The following is a 25,959-nucleotide window of genomic DNA, read 5'->3' as shown; positions in this document are numbered from 1 at the left end:
TCATTTTCGCTACATACAGGTCGCTACATCGACCTATAAGGTCCCATCAGCAAAGCTGGGTTTGACTCTCGGCCAACTTTGCCGACCAACGGGAGCTGCTTAAATATATATGAGCCGATATCAGTTTTACTGTTTTCAAATAAAGAGATCGTACTGGTACTTTTTTTTTGTGATTATTTTCTCTTTTCAGCGATCAAATTTTTGAGCAAGATATCGGTTTAGCAGAATGAATTGTTTTCAGAAGCTTTATTTCATTGCGAGTCGCTGTAAAAATTTATCCGTTTTGCGGACTTGACGAAAGTATTCCGCCGTGGAATGGAAGGCAGTGTATGCAATAAACCGTACAACGCACTTCGCTTTAACACTCCGCACGGACACAAATACGACTTGCGCCACAAATTTTATATCTCTCTTCTCGCTGGTGTGTTGTCGTAGCCGCTTGTTCCTCTTGCATTCCAGTAGACAAGTTTCAGTGGCGGATCTGTACATCACAAACCGAACCTCCCGGGTGTTCTGCGTGGTGTAGCCAACCCTTTCTGACCGGGGGTTGCTATGCGATGTCTGCAATCACAAAAATTCAACGTTTAGGTTTTGCATGTGCGACCAAAAATCAATCTGTAGATCGTAAACAAAATGACATGGGTTCGAATCCCGGCCTAGTAAAAAACAAGTGTAGCGTATGCATGTCCAAACATCATGTTGCACTATATTACTGCATGGTGGTTATAAGCGAGCTTTGTCGTATTGCTGAGAAAAATTATATACAGGTTTGTTGTTTTTGCATTATCTAAATTAGGGTTCCTCAACTGGGGGTCTAGGGACCCATAAGGGCCTACAGGGACTTATCGAGGGGTCCATAGGGACTTTTCCAACAATAATACTCATGTAATGCTGCACGATGTAGACATAATGTGTCAACAACTTACATTACAAGTAATTAAAATTTCCCATACTTTGTTCCAATTAATTTGTACTTCTAGCACAATTAAACGTATGCTTGTATTCACCGACGTCTCGCCCGCTATCCAAGTGAGCTTAATTCATCAGCAAAACGTCGGTGAATAAAAAATATGAGTTTAATTGGGCCAGGAGTACAGATTAATTGAAATAGAATATATGCCTGGCAGCAACGCAATATTATCATACTTCGTGATGTCCGCGTTCCTCTCGTTCTCTTGTTCCAGTTTTCTTCTCTTGATTTGTTCATCAGCCAGAGCCAACTCTTCCTCCATCTCACTCATCTTAGCTTTGGTCGCTTGCCGCTTTTCCTAGGATAAAAAACAAACGCACGTCAATCGCTTTGTTTTGATCGCAAAAAAGGTCTGCTTTTGTTTGAAATCTGTTTTTTGTGTGTCATTTGTCGGTTATTGATCGAATTGTTAGGAAATGTCCGTAAAAATTGTCAGGACAATAATGTCCGAATGCATTTCAGCAAGGAAATTGCGTAAAATGCGTGCTATTGTGCATGCAGTATTATTATAGTTATAGTAATGTCACTTTACTAGTGCTGTAACTACCAAGAGATCCTCATTGAAAGAGTTGTTTCATCGAGTTCTAAATCCTGCATTTTACTTGCTTTGGTTAGAACAAAATTCCAAGCATTTTTCGTGCAATAAATTGTGTAGTTTTTGCATTTGCACAAAAGAGTTTCAAAAACACTGCATCTTGTTTATCTGCCATTATCCATTCGAACAAACCTTTCTCGTTTTGGCTGACTCCTTTACGCTGTAGAACATGGGGCCCAACTCCGCGAGCCATTCCCCCTCCACAGCAGTGACAGACTGCATGTACTCCCGTGACGTCATCACCAGTTCGTGGTAAACGACGTAATCTGGTGTGAAACCCATCCCGAATAGTGCAGAGGTTGGGTGGAGGTGGCAGGGCATTCCGTTTCGAAGGTTAACATACTCGCCGATGCCCTGTGATAAAACATACAGCTATTGTGGGTGTTTTTGGTTAAGGTTATTAGACTGTACACTCCGGGCTTATATAGCATTGCTATCAAGCACAGTGCACAAACAGGTATATTAGCTTTTACTTATTTTCGGATCAACCTGTTCGCGACGATGGTTTTGTTTTTTATATACAGCAGTAGGGTATTGCAAACGTAGCATTATTGCTAGGTGGTAAAAAATGATAAGCTTAACATAATTTTCCCGCCTATCCTTTAACGGCATTTCAAATGAAATGCTTATATATCTTCAACACTAAACAAGGTATTAAAACAATTAAAAATACACATTCGTCTATCGTTAACCGAAAAATTATCTGGAGTCACAAATTACAAAGTAAGGTACAACAGTAAACAAGAAAAGACGTTTTCACCTTCAGCATAGCGGCGTGGTGGAAGTAAGCAGCGCAGATACACTTTCTTATCGCATCCCAGTCGTTACCGGCCGATCTCAGAGGCATCTTTTGCTGTTCTGCTATTTCTTTCAGCTGAGCTCTCACCTCACGCACTTTCCTCATCGCTTTGGCGTGGATAAAGTGTTCGTTGCACCAAGTGGCAGAATACCTTGGATGGAAACAAGAGCGTAATTTTGGTCAATTTTGAGCTGCTTTTGTTGTCAGTTAGTGAGGAGTTTTCAATATATCTGACCTTCTGGTTTTCCTGTGGTAAACATTTGAATCATAACCCTAATAAAGTCTTGCCGCATGGCAGAAGGAATGCAGAAGGAATGTTGGACCAAAGCAAAAAGTGTTGCAACCTGGCGACTTCGTGGACTTTTTCGGAACATGGCAGCAGTTTAACCTTAACTCGTTTTCTTTCAATATTTGTCACGTTATATAATGGGAAATTCTAGATAGTTTCACTTGAGGTTCTGTTACGCAGTAATGTTTCATGCAATGCCATGATTGGTAGGATCGTCCCACTGCGCTGGTCCTTCTTTGTTACATGCAATGGCATGATTGGCAAAGGCATGGGCAATGTCTGGGTTGTGGAGGGTGTAAACCTAATGAGGTTGTGTTTTAACGAGTTTGTTACGCCGAATTAGGCAGAAACAATATTTAAAACGAATTCGATATTCGGAACGTATTGGAGGCTCTGCGTGTTTTGAACACATCTGTTTTTCTGGTGTTGAACGATTGAAGCCATAGCACTTAAAACTCGAGCGACCGAGATCGTTTCGCTCACCCGTTCGACTTCCATTGTTGATAGACGTTCAGCAAGGTCATGTGATCACTTTCCGGAACACTGAATTTTTCCCGTTTGGCGTCGCTTTCTTCCTCTCTTCCGGTCGGACGATAAAATATCGCCGGTACAGACAACATCGATACGATCGTCTATAACGATAATTTATATATCGATATCGTTTTGAAGGTGGTCACGGCAATTGCAACAGAGTGTGGAATTATGGCCAGAATCAGTTAGCAAGATAATATCGTTCTTAACGATATGGCTTCAAGTTAGAAAATGTCGTCAATATGGCAAAACCAAACTTGATAGCATATCGCAAGAAAAAAGACACTCTTTATAATCTAACCCTAATATGAATAAAAGTTAGGAACATAAGTCTTTATCAGATATTTTTAGCATCCATAGAAGTATTAAAATTCTGCCATCAAACCCGGTCTAATTTTTCTATCTTACCAATATCTCTTCACAGCAACCCATATCACATGCGACAATCATCATTTTTGACAATGGGGGATCGAGAGGAAATTCAACCATAGTGCGCCCACAAGTGGTCAACGCACCGGTGTTGTCTAGAGCGCCGAGGTTCCACAGTTGGTACATCGAGTTAAGGATATTGTCCTTCAAGTTGAAACAATTTTTAGTATTTTTTTCTGTTAGGTAAATCAACAACTCAACAAGCTTTCCAAATTTATCATCACGTTTGTTGCAAATATGTTCCAAAATGCGGCATAGCAGCAGTAACATATTGTAATACTTTCACTTTTAAAGTTCAAATATTTTTGTAATATGATAACGCATTCAAACCGTGCTATCGGACGTAATTTACACAATCTGCGTTGAAAACTAAACAGAAACAATACAGGTTTTTGTCTGATCCTAAGGCTCTTATAAATGCCATCCTAGTAGCACAGATCGTGTTAACAACAACTAAATATAATGATAACAGCATCCTAACCTGGGGCGGAGGATCCATAAAGTGAAACTTGAGCAGATCCTGAACTCCGAGGGATTTTAGGAGCAGGACGACATTAGCCAGGTTGGTCCTCTGTATTTCGGGTATAGTTGAAATTAACATCTCGTTCTTGTACTGTTGCAACGTGTATAGGCGGTAAGCGATTCTGTGAAGAAATAGTGGCTTGGTTGAGTTATAAGTATTTAACATACAGAGATACATGGTTGTGACCCGCTGTTCTACTTTTTTCGTTAACATTAACTTACTTGCTTTTTTTTCTATTTGAATAAGGACATAAAAAAATATATATTTCTGGATTTATTGGGTAAAGACTCCCAAGGGCTGAAGACTGTTCCCAGACGCAGCAAATTTAGCAGTCTCCATTTGAATAATTCTTTACACGGGTTTTAAAGTAAGAAAAATATACACAACACTATACCCAGCCTCTGTGCGACCTGCTCTACCAGACCGTTGGTTGGCGTTAGCTTGTGACACTGGAAATACCGACAGGGCGTCCATTCCAATGCGAGAATTAAAAACCTTCAATTTGCAGTAGCCCGGATCTACCACAAACGCTATCCCGTCGACTGTAGAGAAGGTTTTGAGATTATTCAAAGCAACACTAACTCCAAAAAGTATATCATATGTAGTATAACTCCAAAGAAGGGAGTCAAGTTTTAATGCAATGGAGTTTGGTACAACCTGCCTGAGGTTTAAAGGAAGTTAAACTCTCAACTACATAGTCGAAATATATTTAATATTTCCGCACTATTTTTGTTGAATCACTTCAACCACAACTGGTCGACTCATTATACGTAGCCGCCAATTTCGCTTTAAATGTTAATGTTTGTGGCTGACCTGTTAGCGAGGTTTCGGCGATGTTGGTCGCCACTACACATTTCCTCACACCATCCGGTGCTTTCTGGAAGATCTTTGCCTGGAGGTCGGACGGGAGTTGAGAATAGATGGGAAGAACAGTCAGAGGCGCCACGTCATCAAGCTCGTCGATGCGTTCTGTGGAGAAAATCCATTGTTTTTGGTTTGTGCGAGTGTAGAATTATCGGGCCGCTAGATGGCGCCGCCGAACACTCGCCTGTTAAAGTTTCGCAAGTCACTTCAATGTCTTCCTGGCCGGGCATGAAGACCAGGATGTCTCCTGCAATGAAACATATAGATGCACTAATAGATCAATACCACGACCGCTATGTCCTATACTATAATATGCACCCTGCAGAAGAAACTTTTAAAATACTATACTGCATTGGGTCAGAGATACTTCTAGCGCTATAAGACAACTGTTTTTTAGAATATTCCAATAACATACTAACATAGGTATGTGATGAAGTTTAGCCCAAAAAAACATATTGTTAACTGTGAGCATTTTTCATGATGGGTTTTCAGTCCGAAATATTGTAATATTCTTGTATTTGTTCGGAAAATGTCCGCTTTAACTTGCTAAGTTACCTTTCCTGGCTTGTACGTGGATTTGGAGAGCTTGTTTAACTGCTGCCTCAACATAATCTTCAACCACAGATTTACTGAAAAGAACATCAACAGGAAATGTTCTACCCGGTATCTGAATGAAAACAAAGAAAGCATTAACTTTAAATGTAGATTATTTAAAAGAACAGGAGTACTTGCATAAGTTGTAACTTCAGTTTTAAGTATGTAGATCTTAACCACAGGCCCATACTGTTTTTAGTTTTAAGTGTTTCTTGTGTGTACTAATTGTACAAGTTATTTATATTAACCCATGTTGAAGTCAAATCTGACAACTAGGAACACAACTACCGGTTTTATTTTTGTTAACATACCCATATAACTGTAGCTAAACCCATTACTTCACTTCATCAAATATTCCCAATGGTTGGTTTGGTAAGTATAAATGTTAACACGTTTATTTTTTTATTAAGTTTTTTCAATAAGCCATATTTTTGAAGTGTTACCAATATTATTAAACCACACACAAGTCCTAAGTCATACCGTGTACATTGGAACATTCCCGAAAAAGCGCGAAAACTTATTGGCGTCCATCGTCGCTGACGTCACAATAAGCTTAAGATCGCGTCGCCTGGTGGCTACTTCGCGCAGAAGACCGAACAATACATCCGTGTTTAGCGACCTCTCGTGGGCTTCGTCCATGATGACGCAACTGTAGCCGTCTAAATCCGATTCGCGCAAGGACTCGCGGAGCAAGATTCCATCAGTCATGTATTTCACGATGGTTTTCTTAAAAAAGGGGGTCGGTTGGCTTGCTTGAAAGATATGCAACCAAAAAACGTTTATTCAAACAACTTTTACTATAAAAAAATAACCAGTTCACAAAGGAAAAATTCTGTAAGTTGCGAGGAGTGACTTGCTTGATTTGGTCAAATAAATGCACAATTTATAAATTAAGTATAGTGAGGTACAAATTTAGAAAACATTGAAAACGTCACGCTTCCACTATACATAGTTACTAGATGACGCCAGATAACGTTAAACAATACGTACGTCAGACCACATTCGGCTATCAAGTGAATCGCCAATAAATAAGTTAAATGGAAACTTACGTCAGAAGTGACGTCCTCAAACCGGATTGCGTAACCGACTTCTTCACCTAAACCCACGTTCATTTCTTCACTAACTCGCTTGGCAACAGACATTGCTGCGACTCTTCTGGGCTGAGTGCACCCGATCATGCCGTACTTGGAGTAACCGTCTTCGTGCAGGTACTGTAAAAAACAGACACGTTTCAAAGCAATCTCTTTTTGAAAAAAGTGTTTTGGTGTATGTTGTGTGGCAAAAAATAAGTAAATATGCGAATCTGCCAAAAGGGCCACACATTTAGAATATGCATTATTACAGATAATTATTACCGAAACGTTGATATTCATGAATATTATTGTCAGAAGAGGTTTTTGTAATGGCAATATGCCTTGCAGCAGCAGTAACAAAAAGTATTATTACAGGTTCAGCGAACTTGACCCAAACAATGCAGAAACTTATTTTCAACTGTGTCGTCTTAATCATTACCAACCTGGGCAAGTTGGGTTGTTTTTCCAGATCCAGTTTCGCCGACGACGATTACAATGTTGTTTTCACGGATGATGTTTAACAACTGCGAAGACATTGGCAGTAGAATATACATTCATGACGTCATCAACAACGCAAGTCTTATTTACGATCTGTGACGTCAGTCAGGTCAGCTCAATTAAATTGTGGAGCTGGACCAACCATGCTATAGTGGCCTAAGTTACTGGCGACACATCTTTAAAATAAGTCAATGTTTCCTGCAATATGGGCCAGTCTCATAATCCGTGAAACGTGTTTCTAAATTAGTAAAAGTATTTTTCGTTTTTTTCAAGAACTAAGAACAAATAATTGCCTCGGGGCACACCTATAACATTGGTTTGTGCGGTTGTTTATTATCACTGCCACTTGCACCAGAAACAAGTTAGCAAATTAATGTACGTATATCATACCCACGTACGCTTTCGTCTATACTATTAATGTTGCTTCTACAAGCTTATGTTTAAATTCTATCAAATAAAAATACACAAAAAAACTGTAACTACGCATGCCAACCTCCTCTTTGACGGCGTATATTGGCAGATATTGACGTTGCTGGAGCATGGTTTTGGTTCTTGCAAAGTCGCTCGAAGCCTGTCCCTTACCCCCCATGTGTTGAGCAAACCGTTGGGATGACTTGAAATCGGTGTTCTCAGCTAATGCAGGATCCTGTAGTGCGATAAAGTGTTATTTTGCTAATAGTTGGGGTGGGGGTATTCGAAAAAGTATTTAGATTTTGTGTAGGATCTAGGGCGATTTGATTGTCCTAAAATAAAACCAATTCGTGTGTGAAAAATACCAAATTTACGTTTGGCATATTTTTATATACAGTGACATAATAAGGTCCTTGCAAGGCCTACTAAAGTTTTAAAGGACTAGGTACGACAGTAAACCTAATATTTTCATGGAAACAGAATATTCTATTTTAATAGTCTGTTCTTTCGGCAATCAAAATGAAACTTGTATTCATCAAAGTTTCACCTGCTATCCAGCTAGGGTTCCTCAGGTTTTTTTTTAACAGAATATTCTTTCAAAAGATTGTGTGTTTAACCCATACAAAATATATCTCAGGAAAATAAAAAAGTATCAAAAATTGCAATGGAAAAGAATTTATGCCAATCGTAATTAAACAAAAATCCATAAAACTTTTACGAACGTTGCAGTCAAGGTCTGAATACTTTCTGTACACCTACCTCTCTGTCATCTTTCTTCTTGACTCCAAGGATATTCCCAAGTGTCGTTCCAGCCAACTCCCAGTCTTTGTGTTGAGCTTTTTTCCTTTCTTTTTGTTCCCTGAACTTTCTGACTAGAAGACTTCCATTCTTCGAGACCACTGCCATGTCGCAGGTGTTGTCCTGCCACAGAAATAATAGGAAACATATCAGTTAATGTTAATTCTATAATATGGTTTCAAAGAAACAACAAAAATTTACCCATGATTAGGGTTTCATGATCTCGAATGTTCTAATATAGTGTAACGACAAAGGGTTTTAAGAACACAAGCCACCAATATGTTTACATGCATTTTGCAAAAAACGAAACCTACGTTTAACTCACACAAAAAACACATTAATATACACTTGGGGATAAATAAAATCCAACAAGATTTCTTTCAAATACCCTAAGTGGAATGATTGGTTCAAACTGTTTGGTGAAAACAATTCTTCCGTCGAGGAATGGAGGAACGATGTTGTGGACGAAAAGATGAACTCTCGCTCCAGCTTGTTCGTTGAGATCTATTTCCTCCAGCTTGGTCTGCTGGACAACTCCGCTTCTCATCATACGATTGGCTTCCCACTTCTCGTTGTCCTGGCAACCAAAATGCATGATATCGTAATAGGTTTTAAAGAACTGTTTTAGTTGCAAACGTAATGACACCCAATTGCCTCATGCACAAAATCAGTTATGCAATAAAGTTTTAATGAAAAACAATACAAACATATCTGAATTATAAGCAAGAATTTTTTCTGCACAACCAGTAGAACAAACACGTTAGGTGGTAGAAAGGTTTTGCAAAAACAAGTCACCTCATTGATTTGTTTTCGGCGAGCGGACATTCTTTCTGTTTTCTGCTGCTTCAATTGTTGCTCACGTTTTTCCACATATTCTTCCGATGTGTGGGAGAAAGGATTGTGGCTCTCATCATAACCCTCGTCCAACATGTACCTGTCCATTCATTGACATAATTACTTATTTCCAACACAAATTCATTTAAGTAATGCAATTAATTGCGTTGCATGCAGTAAATCCAATCACACACATGTAATATTTTTTTTTTCATATTTAAATGCTAACAATAAAAAAATAAATGTTTATGTATTGTTTAAAAAAGTATCATTTAAAAATATATATTGTAAATTGTAATTGTGTAATGTCTGTATAATGTAAATTTGCTTATCTTCCTTGGTTTTGCTTTGTATTGTGTACAGTTAACTTCTGTGCATTGGGGTACAACCACACACTCATATATAAAGTGAAACCTACCAATCTCTGTCAGCTTTAACTTGATCTTCTTCCCATTTCGATTTGTCCATTCCTTCACTGAACCCTGTGTCACCTAATCACATAATGTAATATATAAAACAAAAAATGCCAAAAAATAAAACCTTTTCTAATTTTAATAGATTACCAACTGTAATGTAATAAGAACATAAACAGTGTACTGTGTATGTATAGCTTTAGATACCTTGAGAAGATGGTGTGGTGCCAAAATGTCTTCTATCTTTATGCCACTTATTGTATTTGTATGAGGGTGTTGGGAGGGGAGTGTCGTTTGAACGCTTGGATCTTCAACAAAAAGTAATAGGCAACTTTAAACTTTTGCTGGTCTGTGTAAGAGCTTCTTTGAAAAGGAAAACTATGGGTTGCATTTGAGATTGAAAAATGTAGTTACGGGTAGCAGAACAAAAATACCACCTAACATTTATATTGGGAATTTCTTTTCGAAGGGGTTACATAGAATTTTATTTTAGAATGGTGTTCGAAGAGCAAAAGTGCTGGTCTATGTAACCATGTCAAAACATGCAATATGTTTTGGCTTTGATTTCTCACCTGTATCCAGTTGATTCTCTAATAGATCGGTCGTAACGCTCGCCCCTGTGTATGGATGGAGAAGGGGATTCCCATGACCGGCGTGACGATCTTCTGTCGTCATCCTCATCCCATGTAGATCCATCATCGTCATCTGTTATCAAACCATGTTTTGTATTTTTTCACCCCTAATTTCTCCACATTACACTTTAATTTAAATCGAAACAAAGCAGCAAAGCAAAGGTGAATTATCTTTACAGTTTGAATGTTGTCTTAAAATTTTAAATTCAATGGTGATAAACATGACTTAAAATGTCTACAAATTTTATGAAAAATTAGGAAATGAAATACGTCAACTTTGTCAATAAGTCTAAACACACTTCTGCCATGGACTCGTGGTGTGTCTGGATAAAGACTTTGTTTGGATCTTGAAGGTGTTTCTTCCCAATCATTCCTTCTTTCACTTCTGTGACTTCTTTCGCTTCTACTGCTTCTGGGCTCTCTCCTCTTGTGTTTGTCTGGAGAATTTAACAAACAAACATAAAATTAAACCCCAAATTTACTCTAAAAGTGGCACACAAACATTTCCTGTCTTATAGAAGCATAGGGGCATAATGATAACAAGCTGTAGAGTTCAATGATCCAGTCACAGATGCACTGTTGAGACCTTACAGGTTGAAACAGTGTGAACTACTGTCTGCAGCTTAATTTCCTGTTTCAGCATGCAGTTTTTCAATAACTTATGAACATTTCATGTGTGTAAGGAAATACAACTACATCACAGGAATATATACACCAACAAATCATCTGCTTGGCATAGCATGGGATGATATTCTTGAAACATAAACATCTTCACAAAAGTATCATTGCAAAACCTTTGGAAGAAGAGGCGTAAACTCCATCCTTCTCTCTTTTCTTCTCCCTTTTTCTTTGTGTTTCTCTGAAGTTGTCGCTTACTCCCCCAGTGTATGATGGTGTCTCCACACGAGCTGGACGGTAGTGCCTAAAACATGGAGCATTTCACATCAAGATCATGAATATATACAAAATTCAAAGCAGACTAGGACCAACCTGTCATTGTTGTTTTGTGATTTTTGTTTCCATTCTGCTTTCTTTTCATTTTCAGCTTGCTCCCTCTAAACAATTTAATAACATTAACGCTTAAAAACACAGCCCAGGCATGCATTTGTGTTTGCATTTACCTTAGATGCAGCCAGTTTGTCCAACCCAAGCAAAGACTGCTTTATTTCAGGCTTCTTAAAAACCGGGCCGTCAGTAGGTTTTTTCTTTTTGATCACCAATCCGCCGACTGCATTTTTCGGATCTGTTCCTTCCAGTCGATGAAGCGATTCATCCTCCATGTCAAAATCCATTGTGGCAGTCGTTTAGAACATGCTTGAGCGTATTAGTGGTAAATTATGAGTACATTTAATCTGTATATCGCCAACAAAATAACACAAACAAACAACAATACTCCACGTTTCGTACACAAAACGAATAAGTTTGTTTTGCGTTGTCGTGTATATGTAGTATCCAGGATGTTCAATAGCGTACATAAAACAACTCGCTCATCCAAATTCAAAGCATCTTTTCGATACATAAATACATTTATTAAGAAACATTAATGCAAGTGTCTCTTCCAGACCAGAATTTTTCAAGAAAAAATTTTGCAGGTGGTTTGTAACATTTTTTCTCCGCATTGGAGTTTAGGTAAATAAAATTAAATTTGAATTCGATTTTAACAATTATATGCGTAATGCTGATAAAATTTTATCGATAGATCTGGAAGTATTAATAAAATATTTATGAATAAAATATAATGAAATTACAGCCCACAAATATACCAAAAACCATCAAATAAACAAACACGTGTTGACAGGACACGCTTGGCTGCAGATGCGTGTTGAACTTGTTTTGCTTTGCACCAATCCTTTTTGCAACAAGTTTATTCGTTGCGTACGTTTATGTGAGCGTAAACATGAGGTTCGATGGAAAACGTGCACTTGTTACAGGAGCTGGAAAAGGTAACTAGATTTATGTTTTTTTCTAATGCTATTAAATATCCCCACCGTAGCCGATTTTGATACCAAGGTTGTATTTCAACATTTTCAAGGTCAGTTATTTATGTTTTGTTGTTGAAAACTTTTAGGAATTGGAAGGCAACTCGTGAAGAAGCTTGTTGAGTGTGGAGCTGAAACAGTTGCATTATCCAGAACAAAAAGTGATTTGGATTCGTTAAAGGAAGAGGTGTGTTAATAACCAAAACTTACCCATTGAAAACCACATTAAAAAGTTTGTAGTTTGCACACAGGATTTTTGCATTAACAGTGATTGTACAGACTAACCAATGCTGACAAGGAAAATTTGTTTGCATAACATTTTTTCAATTTTGGCTGCTGTATGTTGTATCAAATGGAAATCTTGTTGAATAAACCTTATTGCTATGTGTTATATTGGGCACATAAGAGCTGATTTTGTTCTGCAGGCGATAAAGAAGATAAACAGTACTTTTTTTTAGTGTCCAACAATAAGTACGATTCAATGTGACCTGGAAAACAGTGAATCTATTGCAGAAGCTTTGAAAGATTGTGGACCCATTGATCTGCTCGTAAACAATGCAGCAATTGCAACGTGTGTGCCATTTTTTGAAATAAAGACAGCAGAGTTTGATAAGTAAGAAAAAACGATATTCCTCCCTTCTGATTTAAAAATGTAACATATAAAAAATAAAAATATTTACTTTCGTGTAAGTGTGGTTTTACATAAATTGTTTATTTCAATGAATTATGCCACAAAATATGTGTACAAAATACAGGCTAGTTCTTGTATTACTTTACTTGTTGTATTATACACAGAACGTTTGCTATCAATGTGAAAGCTCCAATGGTTGTATCCCAGGTAAACAATAACCAAATTAACTTGTGATCCAGGGCGAGTTTCATCCAGTTATTGTAACAGATTATCGCGAAGGGAATGGTTGAAAGAAAAAAAGGTGGAAGCATTGTCAATGTATCCAGCCAAGCTTCGCTGAGGGGGTTAAAAAATCACACTACTTACTGTGCAAGCAAGGCTGCCCTTGATTCCCTCACTAGAAACATGAGTGTGGAATTGGGGCCTCACAATGTAAGAAAAAAAAACCTTTAATTTTTGTCTAATACTAAATAGCAACTAATGAAATTTACGTAATTTAACAAATAAATTACCAAACCATTCAGGTTCTTTAAAGTGGGCACATGATATTTGCCTCGCTTTCTTATTCAAAAGACTTTTGATTGTAATTTTAGATTAAAGTCAATGCCGTCAATCCAACAGTTACAAACACAGCTATGGCCATGGTAGGTTGGAGTGACCCAGTCAGAGCTAATGGGATGAAATCTATCATTCCCTTCGGTCGATTCGCAGGTATCTAATAAAATCATTTGTATTGAGCTGCAAACAATGTCACTGTCTCGACCTACTAGGTCCTAATGTAGCTTTGGTGCTTGGCTATTTAATTTGCAAGATCATTATAGGTCATAAGCTGCACTGATGAGACCTATTTTGTTTAAATCGTAGGTATCTAACAAAACAATATTGCTCTTTTTTGTATGAGGAAATTTTTGTTTACACAACAAATGTTCACTCACCACTTTCCACCTTGATATTCTGATATGTATGTCGCAATAATATGCTAACAAGCAGGTGCTTAATGGAGTGGTGGAAGCAGTAAAGTTGGCTTGCTAACTTACTGGTACGTTTTCTGGTTAAATAAATACAGTTTTCACCTTTTTTTTCATATGTTTGATGCAGAGCCTGAAGAAGTTGTGTCAGTGATTCTGTTTCTACTGAGCGATGCTTCAAACATGGTTTCAGGTTCATGTTTACCAGTAGATGGAGGGTGTGTTTCTGCTATGTGTATTTAAAATGACTGCAGAGTGCATAAAACAAAATTCTAATTGTTAAATGGTAGTAATTTTTAAAATGATGAGATGCTGAGATGTTTTGTGCCAAATATAAATTTGAGATTGTGTTGATCTATAATATTTAATGTGTGTTTATTTTTTGCTACGTCCCAACTTCTTGGGTGGTTAATTTTGTTGCGAAATGCTAACAATTTTTTGTTTTGTAAGATGGATCAAAAACAAAAATTTCTTTATGTGGGTGTCTTGGCTGTTGATAACCCTTATTTTTGTACCCTGGGTAAGTAGGCCTTTACCTACCGCTGCCCTACAGATAAGCGTGTTAACAAATTTGCTTGTTTTTACATAACTGTGCATTCTTTTGACCTGAAATTATTTCGCTTTCAGACTTTGTGCAATTATTTCAATCGTGGATTACCCCAATCAAAATACAGTATTTTTGGTGCGACTTTGTTCATTGACCCAGACTGACAATTGTAGCAATATCTTACTTATTGACTTTTGTGTGGAACGCTTCAAAATTACCGACTTTTTTGAAGCGTTCCACACAAAAGTCAATAAAACTCGCGCATGGCGGTAGAAGTTGTCTTACCTGCTAAAACGTGCAAGCATCCACGACAATCCTTTCACAAATAACACACACACATAATCCCTGATAACAGAAATAGTACTGTGCAAGCACGATTCCCTGCATTGGCGTCGTTTGTTTTTTTACTCGGTGGTGATTTCCTGTCTGTTCGTTTTGGGGGCCTAGGTGTGAAAATCAACGCCTCCAGTCTTGCTGCAAATTTATCAACGATAATCGCCCTGCAGAAGTAACACTTGACCTTTTTACTGACAAGTATCATTCTTTAAAAGGCGGAAATCTAAATACGTTTCTTCAGTGTGTTTACAATACCTTGTACCTATGTCTAAGTCGCCCAAAATTATGGGGATACAGTATATCGTAAAACTAACACACAGTGCCTCTAAATTCGTGGTTGCGTCTGAAAGAGTAAATAGTATATGAAAGGTCAAGTTTGAGTTTCAGAAGTTAATGGTAAAATTCCGTGTGTCTGTGGAATTTAAAAAACAGTAGATTCGCCAATCAGCCTTGCTCGCCAATGATTTAGTATCGGGCTTTAGCAGCAGCTTGTTTATATTAAATCCGCGCCTGTAAAATCAGTATGTTTGAAACGAACGCGACCGACAGCGCGTGTTCTGCTAAAAATGTGTGGGTAGGCAGTATTGCGAGGGTTCGTCTTAATATGGAGTAATCAAATTGAAGCTGCGCCTGCAGGGCAGAGCTTTGCCGAAAACCCGGTCATTTACTGGGTAACGAAAATCTCTGTTTGAGAAAGCTCGCCGGTGCTCCTTCGCCATAAACCACTGCTGTTAAGCCTTTCTCTGGTTTTGATTGTGCAGCTCCCGTATCGCAGGGCAAGATATAAAGTGCAGCTTGTGCTTTGCTCTTAGAACCTTAAAATTTTTGTGGGGTAAGTGAGAGATTTCGACATATTACAAATGCTTTGAGTTTGTGAAAATAGCCAGGCAGCAATGTGTCTTAAGCAAAGCAGACTTAGAATTCAATCAGATCAGCAAACCAACTCATTTCAAACCCTACACAATTTTGAGTCTACCGATCGGTCTGCAATAAGCATTCTCAGAGACACGCGAAACGGAAGATACAAAGCTCTGTGATTATGTGACCTAAGAAAGGGCGTCGCAGTTGCTGTTATATAACGTGTCACGTGGTGAGTATTGAACGTGAGTGGGCCAAGTTCCAAACTAAAGTGGCAAAAAAGGCGAAAAGTTTTCCGTGAGTTTAAACCTGAGTTACTAAACTGTATCTGCTGGATCGAGTTTCACAGAGCACGCTGTCGTAACCCGAGCAAGCGAGAAAGGGAAACCGGCAGTTGTTTGGTTTGTTGTTCGCGTTAAGGCTTCGTTGTATTTACACAACTACTTCTGTGCTCTACTAACAGTGCGGCAATACCGGCGATACCTCTTAGTGGTCTCTGGTGTCAGAGCAGAGTTGTGTGGTACCACGTGTTGTGCAAAGTTCGTGTATCTGGAAACCCGCAGCGGGTTGTTTGTCCCGAGGCTCGTGGAAAATGCAGACCTATATGCTATATATGCTACTTTGCATGGTTTATGTGATGTATAAACCGGTCTTTATGGTTTGGATCAATGCAGACTCAGCTCAAAACGTGTAGTCCCGGACAGAATTAATGACGATATTCAAAAACCAAACTTATGTTATTGTCATGTTCAGATTGGGCCAAGATTCTTAGTGCAGTATTTTTGAATACAACGAAGTTACTCTGACGCCAAAGACAACAAAGACAACAACCGTGCAAAGTTTGATTTCTTTGAGGAAAGATGGAAATTACTAACGAAGACGACTTTCACGTGGTCGCGTTTGTGACAATTTTAAACGGTATACGTGTGCTTCATAATTTTTGCGTTTTGCTGTCAAAGCCACACTGTTGTGTACTGCAGTCACGTCGCCGGATGTGACGTAACGTGACGTTATAGGCAAAACAAACTATTCCTAGTGTAATTTGTAGAATAAAGAGTTTTTCCTTACTGCTTATTAAAACAATTGCTATGTGTCTTGTCAACAACTGTGTTTGCAACGCGATAATTTTACCTGTTAAAGTGCAGGTTGTGAAGAGTGTATGCACGGAAGTTGTTAAGAGCCTTGCTTTCTTTTTCCAGTGCTTTTGGCTCTGATTGGTTACGGCATCATCTTTAAATCCCTCGCAAATAATTCGTCTCTTCGTCGTTCGTCGCCCTGGCTGCTCTCCCTAGGTGTCGCTGATTTGCTGTTTACCATGCAGGTTGCCATGGTAGCGGTTGCTTGTCTATATGGGAGATGGCCTTTCGGGCATACTGGCCAATACGTGAGTTCAGAAAATTGTTTGTTTTTGGTTCTTGGTATTAAAAAACTTTTTCGTGCTTTTAGCTTCACGCTTACCTTGCCATTTGCATGGGATTGAATGCAATTGCCAGCAACGCTGGAGTGCTTCTGGATATTCTGGAAAAGGAGAAACAAATTGTTTTAGGTAAACCTTGTGTTTCTATGTTTTCCCCATTACGGGAATTGCTGTTTCCGTGTTATTTCGGTTCATCAGAAAATAATGCAAACTAATGTTTACCAATGTTTAACCTATCCTGCCATTGATTTCAAATCATAAACTAGTGTTAAATCATAAAAGCATAAATTATTGCATTAATTTCAAACATCAATTATTATCATAAATTTTAGGCATAAATTATTGCCAATAAAGGAAATAAATTTGTTGACTTAACTATTTGCATCGTCTGCTGGGAACACCACATACCAGGAATGTTAGTTGTCCCCCATCGTTTGTGGGGAATGTTAAGGGCAGTTTTTATTCCTCATTGTATTCTACTCTCGCAATACTCGTTTTAAGTTAATTGGGACAAACGGCGATTCATCGTTTTCACGTGGTTGGCTGCAATGCTCATTACCTATGTCTATTACACCGTCACCAAACCTTTCACCGTGGCCGAAACTACGTTCGGATGCCTTGTCAACCTCGACGACGATGGAATGTAAGTTGATTTACTTTCAAAACGTTTAGCTTTGCTTTATTTTGAGGTGAGACAATTAAGAAACTCCTCTTGTTTAGATTCTCCAGGTCCATTATCGTGTTGCTGGGTTTCGGATGGTTCATGGTGCCTGTTTATTACATGGCAAGATGTTGTATTTTGCTGGAAGAGAAGGGGAAGGTGAATGTAAATTTTTACTGCTTTTCGTAATTTAGCCATTTCCTCTCCCGCTACAATTTCACAAGTTTTTCTTATTCGTTATTTTCCTTAGTAGCTGAGCGATAACAGAAAACAACTCGTTGTCATGGTTTCTATGCTAAAATCGTTCGCATTTTTGTATTTAGCGCGTCAAACACAATGAACAAAGTTCCCAATTTCTTACCATAAAATCCCCTACCGACCGCAAAGCTATGCGAACATGCGTATTAAAAACCAGTAATGAAGCAAATGAAGTTTTCTACACTGTTGAATTTCTACACGATTGAGCGGCTAATTTTATTTTCCAGCTCGTTTGTCTGATTCCGATATCGTTCCTTGTCGCCTACACGCCATTCGCGATATGCAGCTTGCTGTCTGTCACAGTCGGCCTTGACCGAATATACTACAACAACATCTGGATCCACGTAAGTCTTCCTGGGACCGTAAAACCTTGTATTGTGATGTTGTTGTAATCCTCAAAAACGGTGATTGATTATAACTTTTTCTGTCAACGTTACAATAGCTCTAATGTCGCAATTTGCGCTTTATTAATAATTTTTATTTTTTTATGGTTTGAACAATGTCTATGTAGCAATATGTAGGTGCCTTGGAGCGTTTAAAAAAATCATCTGTTTAACATCAGGGTCACAAAAGCAGAAGAAAACGTATTGACGACGTCTGCAGTTTGGTGTTTTTATGCTTTGTCAATATCATGTAAATCGAGTTTTCTATTTTGAAAAAAACCTTGTTCATTTGCTAACGTGAAAGCTAGGTATCAAGGAATGCAAAAATGTGCTGGAAATAGTTGGACTCGTTGTAATAAAAGTTTGTTTAAATTTATTTTGGCGCCGGAAATCAAATGAAGTGTGTTGCATGAGTTTGAAGAGAAAAGGTCCTCGGAGATTACAAAAACTGAATATCGGTTTTAATCTTACGTTAATACATTTTAATTATAAAATTAACTACAATACATTCTTCCTGCAATAAAAATGGATGTTACTGGAGAAGTTGTCTTACTGTATGAGTCTTACATAGTACGTATGCTGATCATTTCTGTATAGCTTTTGTATTTATAAAAATGTAATGTCGTGCATTGCAAACAAACCAGGCAGCCCTTCTTCCTGATGCCGGTAAAAAGCGCTCACTTCCTGTGTTGCAAACCAACATTGTATTGATGTAAAGGACGTGTGGATTGCCAATTTTCTGGTCTAGGCAATTAACCTTTCGCCGCCGATCCAGCGCCTTGCAGGCAAAACATTTTTTTTCGGAAATGCGTTGCTTTCATTTAATGAGTCTAGCCGATGACTTGCACTTCTTACTCGATGATAAACTTAGAGCTTTTAGTGCCATTGCTCTGAACTATTAAAACATTGTAGTTCTTAAAAGGAAGGTGAAATGAACGAACAATCGAAGGTGTTATAGCGTTATACACGCGACAGGAAGCTGTAGGTGTTTAGTTATTATGCACACTCTGCTAGCTTTTGGATATGTACTTTTTAACATAGAAAAGCTTCCATCAATTTACGTGAGTGCGAAGATTCAACAACTGTGTGTTCGGGCGTTTTAATCAATTACGTAAATGTCGTGCTGCAAGACAAAGAGAGTCAACTGTTTCTGTCACGATTAAACTAGGCAATTACTTTAAGTGACGAACGTCCAACTTTCCAAAACAGATTTAAACAGATCAAGTGTTTTTAAAGTCGTGAAAGCAACTGGTATTGTCCTGCTTGTGTGTGTGTTTCGGTCAGCATTGCATATTCGAAGCAAAAGATAGTGCTTTTGGTAAAAATGATAAAAAAACACACATTTTTGTGTCTCTTTGTATTATTTCGTCGAATGATAGTAAAACTTTGAATGGAAAGTAAAGCTAGCACGCACTGATTTATAAGGCAGGTGATGACATTTAACACAGCACAAACAAGTAACAATGGCGCAACAGATTGTGGCACGTTCTACAAATTACGGTGCTGCGGCTTGCAAGCGCACCATTGCTGTCGTGCGTATGTAATGAGCCGTAACCACTACAACTGACGTGGCTGATGCCGCAGATTCAATGGAGCAGAAAGCGATAAGCACGAAGGGAGAGTTTGGTTTGGCAGCGGACTTCCCAGATTGTCTTGGGTTTGCCTTAGTTTTCACTGCACTTGTTAATAGGTGGTTTTGGGCTTATACCACTTGAGTGTGTTTCACTACCTGTTCGTTGTTTATGCAGAAACAAATGCTTTTTCTAATTTAAAAGTGAAGGAAAGGAAAATGCAAAAAAAATTGTTTCGAATGACTTTTGTTGCAATGCTATGCGCAAGTTTGATTATGTAACCGAAGATACGAGTTTATTTTCACTTTAAAGACAAGATGTCGCATAGCGAGAGAAGCATCAGCGTGATTGCTAATACCGTGGTAAGTTCAACAGTATTTGGCATTTCAATGATCATTTAAGCAGTTTTAACATATTTGATGACGCAAAACTACTCGCATTTACTGACGTATGTGAAAGTACTTTAATATAATAACATATCTAAAAGTATCCAAAGTAAAAATACGGGTAATCTAAAAGATATACAATATAGTAGTTCGGATATTACTTTTTTACAGAGAACCACTTTGATTTTTAATAAACTCTTGGTTAAAGACGAATCGTTTGTCACTGTTTAACCCACTGTTAGGTTATACCCATGCATGTTGTAAGTCAAGCAATAAAAATTCTTTTTAGGTTATAAACACCGGGGATTCTGGCTCAAATCCGACACAGGAGAATACTGGTACAGTGGATGAAGGTCCTTAAACTGCCTGTTAACTTTTGTGTTGTATTCCGCATGCACTTTTTAGCTTGTATTAACTGTAGGAAGCCTAGATGAATAGCAGGTGAATACAATGTACATTTTAATGTGCCAGAAGAACAGATTTTTAAAATGTATTAACTGTATTTAGACCACGAGTACCTACGTTTAAACGCACAATTATATTTTCGAATAATAATACATTTTACCTTTTTTTGTATATGTATGCTGCGAGGTTTTTAGTTCCTTTCTGACGCTACTTTTCCCGTAATGCAAATTTTATGCAAATTTTTTCAGAGACACTACTACAGGAAGTCGCAATTACGCGCCTCAAAGAACTGCAAAGCGAAAAGCTGGATCTACTGGATGACGTATTCTGCTATGGCGCGACACCTGGTGACAAGAATATGCCCCAATTTCATCCGCCTTTCATACTAACAGACATTTATCGCGGACAACTTCCAGTTAGGGATGATCGCCTTGTAAAGCCCTCATCGCGTAGGGAGTTCGTCGACGTTTCAGATCGAACAATTGACTATGAGACGCTGCTGGGAAAAATCAACAACGGAAGGTTTTTAGCTCTGGTTGGTCCGCCAGGCAGTGGCAAAACAACGTGTTGCCGAAGGCTGGCCAAATCATTGGATTCGACAGTCTTTTTGTTGAGGTTCATTGACTTAGATTGCACCGACTGCAAGATGACCCTACAAGAGTTGCTGATCGACACGCATCTTGCTTCAATAGATTCTGAAACAAGCAACCATGCATTTCAATGGATCGTTAAAAATGACCATAAGTGCGTGATTATTATGGATGGTTACGATCAGGCAGTGTGGTCGCTAGATGGCGCAAGACCCCCTCCCACTAACATTGAGGCTAAATTGCCTGTGCGATTGCTAGTTGCCAAACTATGTCGCCAGCAGTTCCTCCCAAAGTGCACTTTGCTCTTTACGTCAAGGCCACATTCGCTGCTGTCCTTATCTCATGAGCTCCGACCAAGCTGTACAATTTACCTTGACGACTTTTCCAGTGAAGAAATGAAAAAGCTCTTCTTCTCACTAGCAGGGAATCGAGCGCAGGAGTTCTGGGACAAGTTAAACAAAAAAGCGCCCCAGCTGATCAAGTTGTGCCACACCCCTATATTGTTGCAGTTTATTATTTGCAGCCTTAAAGATTCGGAAGTGAAACTGCTGAACTCCATGACTGGTGTTTTCAAAGCTATTTTCTGGTACCTGAATCATTCCAATCACGCCCGGGGCCTCGACACTCATGATCTAGAAGAGCCCTTAGGAAGAATTGCCTACAAAGCAATTGTAAAGTCCTCGGTTGTGTTTTCATCTAAGCAACTAAGAGAGGAAGGCCTCAAGGACACTGACGTGCAAGACGTGATGATTACGTCTGCTGGGCACAAAGGCTATAGTCATCGGCTTTATGAGGGCGACAAAATCATGCATTTTCGGCACCAGATTATCCAAGACATTTTTGCTGCTATGTATATCAGTAAACACATGCCGGAAGACGAGTTTCGGGTGCTTGTTCCTGTAATTGCGAAGGGAGGTCGTTGGTCTACAGTTAGAAGGTTTCTTTGTGGCATACTATTAGGAGTTGGTGACGACGATGTTGAGCTACAGAAAACAGGTGATGGTTTGAAGTTGTGTCAGCTATTGTACCAGATTGAGGCAACTGGTCGCCTTTAAACCACACGCTTTCCTGAAATTTTTCGTTTTTATGTTGCATAATTGTTTAATGTTATGAAATTTCATCGTGGCACAAAAAGTAAAATTTGTCACAACAATATACCTAAACTATCCCTTGGTATAATAAGGAAAATACTCTCTAGTGTGCTGAAAGTCTAATCACGATTTGTTTACTTACATTGCACTGTAAAAGTTCTCACTGTGAATGTTATATTTCGGTTTGCAGATCGTGTTCACGCTTTGCACGATGAGATTCTGCGACACTTTCAAAAGTGTGGATCTGAGTGGATTCGAAATAGGGGTAAAAAAACTCTGTTATTTTAACTTGTAAAACCAGTACACGTTTTTTTGCTTCCAACAGATTTTCTAGAGGTCCTAGTCGACGTTGTGCAGGAATGCTCACCAGAAGTAGTCGATACTTTTGCCCAAGTTTTCCCATCCACTGTAGATGTCCGGTTTTCGGTTTTGTCTTCTTCGGAAGCTTATGCACTGTCCCAAATCCTACCCAAAGTACAGAAGCCACTGGAGGGAGTTCACATGGAAGGCTGTCAACTGAAACAAGGTTTACTGAAGAAAATCTGCAAAGCGATCCGAAAAATGAAGCACAAGGTTTGTGATTAGACGTGCATGCTTTAGGCAGGGGAATGGTCCTCGTTAAAAAAGGAAATCAAAGTAGGTTTGACAGGACGAAAAAATTTCTTAATAATAGCACTAAGTCTCGTCGGTGCAACTCGTGACTTCACAAGGTTGGTTTGACATGCTGGTTGTCAGATGAAATCAATTCCACGTTGCGTTGTCGTTGCAATAATCAGACATTCGGATCTAAACGTTACGTGTGGTTGTTTTAGGTTGGCAGCTTGAATTTGGCCCGAAACACAATCGACCAAGAGGAACTTCCCTTCGTTGCTGAGTGTATTCCCAACACGGGTTTAATCAACCTTATGGGATGCGGTTTAACAGACTTGGCCCAGTTTGCTCCGATGTTGTCGGATAGTGAAGTAAGCGACTAGTTAAACCTATACTACAGGTTATACGGAACTACATGTAAAGAGTTGCGTTCGTCACAACTTACTATAGCAGTGATTCCCAACCTTTTTGTGGTTGCGTACCACTTGGAGGTTAAAAAATTTTGACGCGTACCACCTAGTTGAGCGTTACAAAGTAACCTAGGTGATGAAGTAACGAAAATATTGAGATTACTTACGATTTTTTTGAATTCGAACTATATCCGCAAATGGTGCCCGCGTAACACCCGGAACGTCTCGTCGCGTACTACTAGTGGTACGCGTACCACAGGCTGGAAAACACTGTACTATATAGGGTTTCTGTTCAGACACAATCCCACTAATCCTGACGTATGTGGCACGTCCAATTTATAATCAAATCACATTAAAAATTATCACGTGATCGTATTTGCGATGGGCTTCGATATAGTCAATAACTATGTTACCTTTCAGATTGAACGCCTTAATCTTGGTAGAAATTACATTGGCAACAAAGGAGTCAAAGATCTTGCTCCCCACCTTGAGAAAATAGACAACATACGACTGGGGGAATGCGGCATTACTGACATTTCTCCTCTCACCAACAAAATGTCCACAGCCAGCAAAACAGTAACTTGTTATATTTTCTTGTACGAGAAGAAACTCTTCTCCTAAAACATATCCATGAACGAATGAGTTCATTACCAAGTTACAAACACTCTTCGACTGACTTCCTTCAGCAACTTTAATAAAAAATTGCCCTTGTAGAACTGGAAACTCATGCTTCGAAACAACGATATTGGAAATGCCGGAATGGACAACTTGGCGTCGTGTGTCGGGAGTATTGAGTGGTTGCACGTGAGAAAATGCGGAATAACAGATGTGACAAGATTTGCCGAGAGCATGGGCTTGCCGGCAAGCAAGGTAATCTGGTTTGTGTAGTCTGGATATTCCCATCAAAGTTACTAAAGCCCTCACATAACCCAGTAATGTTTCATGCAATGGCATAATTGGCAGGATCGCCCTAATGCACAGGTTCTTACTTGGCGATCACAGCTATCGTATCAAGATCATTAGGTTTACAAGCTTTTCAGCCCAGGCATTGCAGTCTGGCTGGATCAGCCCTAACATATTTTTGCTTTTTCAGAAATTCTTTAAACTTTCTTGTGCTCAAATTGCTAAAAAAGATTTCTTTGTTGCACTACTGACTCCGTCTATAGCGTAAAAAATGTACAGCGTTTCTACGACGCTGCTTAGATGTTTTTAATTATTCTAATTTTACCGTTTCAATTCTGACAATGTTAATATATGCAAAGTATTGTCTTTACTTACCAGATCACGATCCTGTATATTTGCGGCAACCCGATCGGCAACCGAGGTATCAAGGCCATAGCACAGAATATGGGCGGACTGAAAGAGTTGGATGCGAGCGAATGTGAAATAACGGACGTGAAGGAACTAACCAGGTGTATTATTTCCCAACAAGTCCAAGTAAGTTTGGGTGACGATGGATTGTATTCGTTTTATTGTCCCTAAATTCCAAGGGCAACAATTTCATTGCATGTACCAAGCCACAAACACAGTTTGCTTGGATAGGATGATTCATACAGCCGCTTGCCTGTGGTATTTTAAACTACAAATCTGTAGTCATTGTCTTACGATTTGGGCGACAACTCACAATTTTTTAACAATACTTTCGTAATGGGATTTTTTTCTCATTTGTAAGCATGTGTCGGTATTGCGGCTTTCTAAAATCCGATTTTGTTTCAAGATGAGAAGATTAAACCTGAGTTACAACAATATTTGCAACCACGGAATAGACTTACTTGCGCCGTGCATTCCTAACATGCAAGAACTGGACGCAAGAAGTTGTGAGATTAGCAAGATCGACAGTTTGGTCGCAGAGATCCAGAATTGCCCAAACAAAGTAAGCCATAAAATTATTTCTACAACAGTTAAACTAGATTTAAAGTTGTTTTTTGGGGCATCAGGTCAACTACCTGGATATCAGCGCAAATCCACTTGATTACGTGGCAACACAAAGTATATTGGAGGTCTGCGGAAAGGTTACAAAACTTCGTGTGTGAGCAAGCATACCAATGTATAAAAGGAGAATCGAACAGTTTGTGACATCATTGTTCGCTTTCGCGAACGTGGTGTAATGCTGAATTTTAATGTCGACTTACAGCACATTGAAACGGCAGTTTAACACAAAATCTTGATGCCTAACACCCACATGCACTATTTTTTTGAAAAGCATATCCTCAATCGTTGAAACACTGGTGTACTAACCTGTGACGTATTTGTACTAAACGCAATATCTTTTAGGTTTCTTTGCGAGCTCCGTCCTTTTATCTGTCGCACACATGTGGTATTTGCTTGCATGCTTTGGTTGTGACATTATGTTTGCGCGGTTGTAGGCTTTCATAAAATATGCATATTTCTCTACATTGTATAGATTGCGTTGCTTTTTTCTCGTTCATATGGGTTAGCTTAAATAAACACGTACGACAATTCCAACACAGGGGTTATAAACATTTTGCTATCGATTTTAATAAAATGCACATATTAAATCGTTTAGGTTCTACAGTTGAGTTTCGTGGAATGCCAAACATGGTTGCGATATAACCCATGCGTCATGCTCGAGCCTACAGCGCTGTGATATAACGTGCGCCTAC

The 25,959-nt window shown here is 38.8% G+C and overlaps 4 protein-coding genes across 5 annotated transcripts; 3 read left to right on the top strand and 1 right to left on the bottom strand.

The window, feature by feature from the left end:
• Window positions 1–237: 237 nt before the first annotated feature.
• On the bottom strand, window positions 238–11,652 carry LOC145906805 (pre-mRNA-splicing factor ATP-dependent RNA helicase PRP16-like). Its single transcript, XM_082994260.1, has 25 exons — window positions 11,375–11,652; window positions 11,244–11,308; window positions 11,048–11,175; window positions 10,553–10,690; window positions 10,194–10,326; window positions 9,829–9,929; window positions 9,627–9,699; window positions 9,170–9,308; window positions 8,763–8,951; window positions 8,336–8,497; window positions 7,659–7,811; window positions 7,111–7,191; window positions 6,644–6,805; window positions 6,075–6,320; window positions 5,556–5,667; window positions 5,185–5,247; window positions 4,950–5,105; window positions 4,531–4,678; window positions 4,095–4,257; window positions 3,593–3,757; window positions 3,137–3,285; window positions 2,326–2,515; window positions 1,698–1,919; window positions 1,147–1,268; window positions 238–561 (listed from the first exon to the last, which is right to left on the bottom strand). The coding sequence occupies exons 1-25, from the start codon at window positions 11,543–11,545 to the stop codon at window positions 489–491; spliced, it is 3,504 nt and encodes a 1,167-aa protein (XP_082850386.1). The 5' UTR covers window positions 11,546–11,652; the 3' UTR covers window positions 238–488.
• A 430-nt stretch (window positions 11,653–12,082) lies between these two features.
• LOC145905728 (L-xylulose reductase-like) lies at window positions 12,083–14,519 on the top strand. Its single transcript, XM_082993002.1, has 7 exons — window positions 12,083–12,196; window positions 12,322–12,419; window positions 12,691–12,845; window positions 13,028–13,070; window positions 13,131–13,295; window positions 13,457–13,574; window positions 13,962–14,519. Exons 1-7 carry the CDS (start codon window positions 12,151–12,153, stop codon window positions 14,072–14,074), a joined length of 738 nt encoding a protein of 245 aa, XP_082849128.1. The 5' UTR covers window positions 12,083–12,150; the 3' UTR covers window positions 14,075–14,519.
• Window positions 14,520–16,329: 1,810 nt separating this feature from the next.
• On the top strand, window positions 16,330–18,803 carry LOC145906541 (uncharacterized). The gene is made up of 7 exons (XM_082993972.1): window positions 16,330–16,490; window positions 16,772–16,956; window positions 17,019–17,118; window positions 17,491–17,632; window positions 17,710–17,809; window positions 18,136–18,252; window positions 18,471–18,803. The coding sequence occupies exons 1-7, from the start codon at window positions 16,433–16,435 to the stop codon at window positions 18,543–18,545; spliced, it is 777 nt and encodes a 258-aa protein (XP_082850098.1). The 5' UTR covers window positions 16,330–16,432; the 3' UTR covers window positions 18,546–18,803.
• A 1,204-nt stretch (window positions 18,804–20,007) lies between these two features.
• LOC145905945 (uncharacterized) lies at window positions 20,008–25,801 on the top strand. 2 transcript variants are annotated; one of them, XM_082993276.1, is made up of 11 exons: window positions 20,008–20,224; window positions 20,538–20,586; window positions 20,902–22,239; window positions 22,525–22,599; window positions 22,660–22,907; window positions 23,147–23,296; window positions 23,756–23,911; window positions 24,050–24,205; window positions 24,617–24,772; window positions 25,053–25,208; window positions 25,273–25,801. In XM_082993276.1, the coding sequence occupies exons 1-11, from the start codon at window positions 20,180–20,182 to the stop codon at window positions 25,366–25,368; spliced, it is 2,625 nt and encodes an 874-aa protein (XP_082849402.1). In that variant the 5' UTR covers window positions 20,008–20,179; the 3' UTR covers window positions 25,369–25,801. The 2 variants fall into 2 exon arrangements, with proteins under 2 accessions (XP_082849402.1, XP_082849401.1); XM_082993275.1 differs by having other exon boundaries at window positions 20,538–20,601.
• The last annotated feature ends 158 nt before the right edge of the window (window positions 25,802–25,959 follow it).

This window comes from Ascidia mentula, chromosome 6 (genome assembly GCF_947561715.1).
Source record: "Ascidia mentula chromosome 6, kaAscMent1.1, whole genome shotgun sequence".
NCBI classification, from domain to species: Eukaryota; Metazoa; Chordata; class Ascidiacea; order Phlebobranchia; family Ascidiidae; genus Ascidia; species Ascidia mentula.
This window is presented reverse-complemented; position numbering and strand designations above follow the sequence as displayed.

What these genes read in the sequence shown, in the direction of transcription:
- LOC145906805 (XM_082994260.1), bottom strand. Translation starts at nt 11,545, where the DNA reads ATGGATTTTGACATGGAGGATGAATCGCTTCATCGACTGGAAGGAACA. An exon ending in ACCACGAGTCCATGGCAGAA is followed by an intron (nt 10,327 to 10,552) that starts GTGTGTTTAGAC and finishes GTTTGATAACAG; the next exon opens with ATGACGATGATGGATCTACA. An exon ending in TTGAGGACGTCACTTCTGAC is followed by an intron (nt 6,321 to 6,643) that starts GTAAGTTTCCAT and finishes CCCTTTTTTAAG; the next exon opens with AAAACCATCGTGAAATACAT.
- LOC145905728 (XM_082993002.1), top strand. Translation starts at nt 12,151, where the DNA reads ATGAGGTTCGATGGAAAACGTGCACTTGTTACAGGAGCTGGAAAAG. An exon ending in TGTTACAGGAGCTGGAAAAG is followed by an intron (nt 12,197 to 12,321) that starts GTAACTAGATTT and finishes GAAAACTTTTAG; the next exon opens with GAATTGGAAGGCAACTCGTG. An exon ending in CTCCAATGGTTGTATCCCAG is followed by an intron (nt 13,071 to 13,130) that starts GTAAACAATAAC and finishes TTATTGTAACAG; the next exon opens with ATTATCGCGAAGGGAATGGT.
- LOC145906541 (XM_082993972.1), top strand. Translation starts at nt 16,433, where the DNA reads ATGGAAATTACTAACGAAGACGACTTTCACGTGGTCGCGTTTGTGACA. An exon ending in GGAGAAACAAATTGTTTTAG is followed by an intron (nt 17,119 to 17,490) that starts GTAAACCTTGTG and finishes ACTCGTTTTAAG; the next exon opens with TTAATTGGGACAAACGGCGA. An exon ending in TGCTGGAAGAGAAGGGGAAG is followed by an intron (nt 17,810 to 18,135) that starts GTGAATGTAAAT and finishes TTTATTTTCCAG; the next exon opens with CTCGTTTGTCTGATTCCGAT.
- LOC145905945 (XM_082993275.1), top strand. Translation starts at nt 20,180, where the DNA reads ATGTCGCATAGCGAGAGAAGCATCAGCGTGATTGCTAATACCGTG. An exon ending in TGTTGAGCTACAGAAAACAG is followed by an intron (nt 22,240 to 22,524) that starts GTGATGGTTTGA and finishes TTCGGTTTGCAG; the next exon opens with ATCGTGTTCACGCTTTGCAC. An exon ending in CGATGTTGTCGGATAGTGAA is followed by an intron (nt 23,297 to 23,755) that starts GTAAGCGACTAG and finishes GTTACCTTTCAG; the next exon opens with ATTGAACGCCTTAATCTTGG.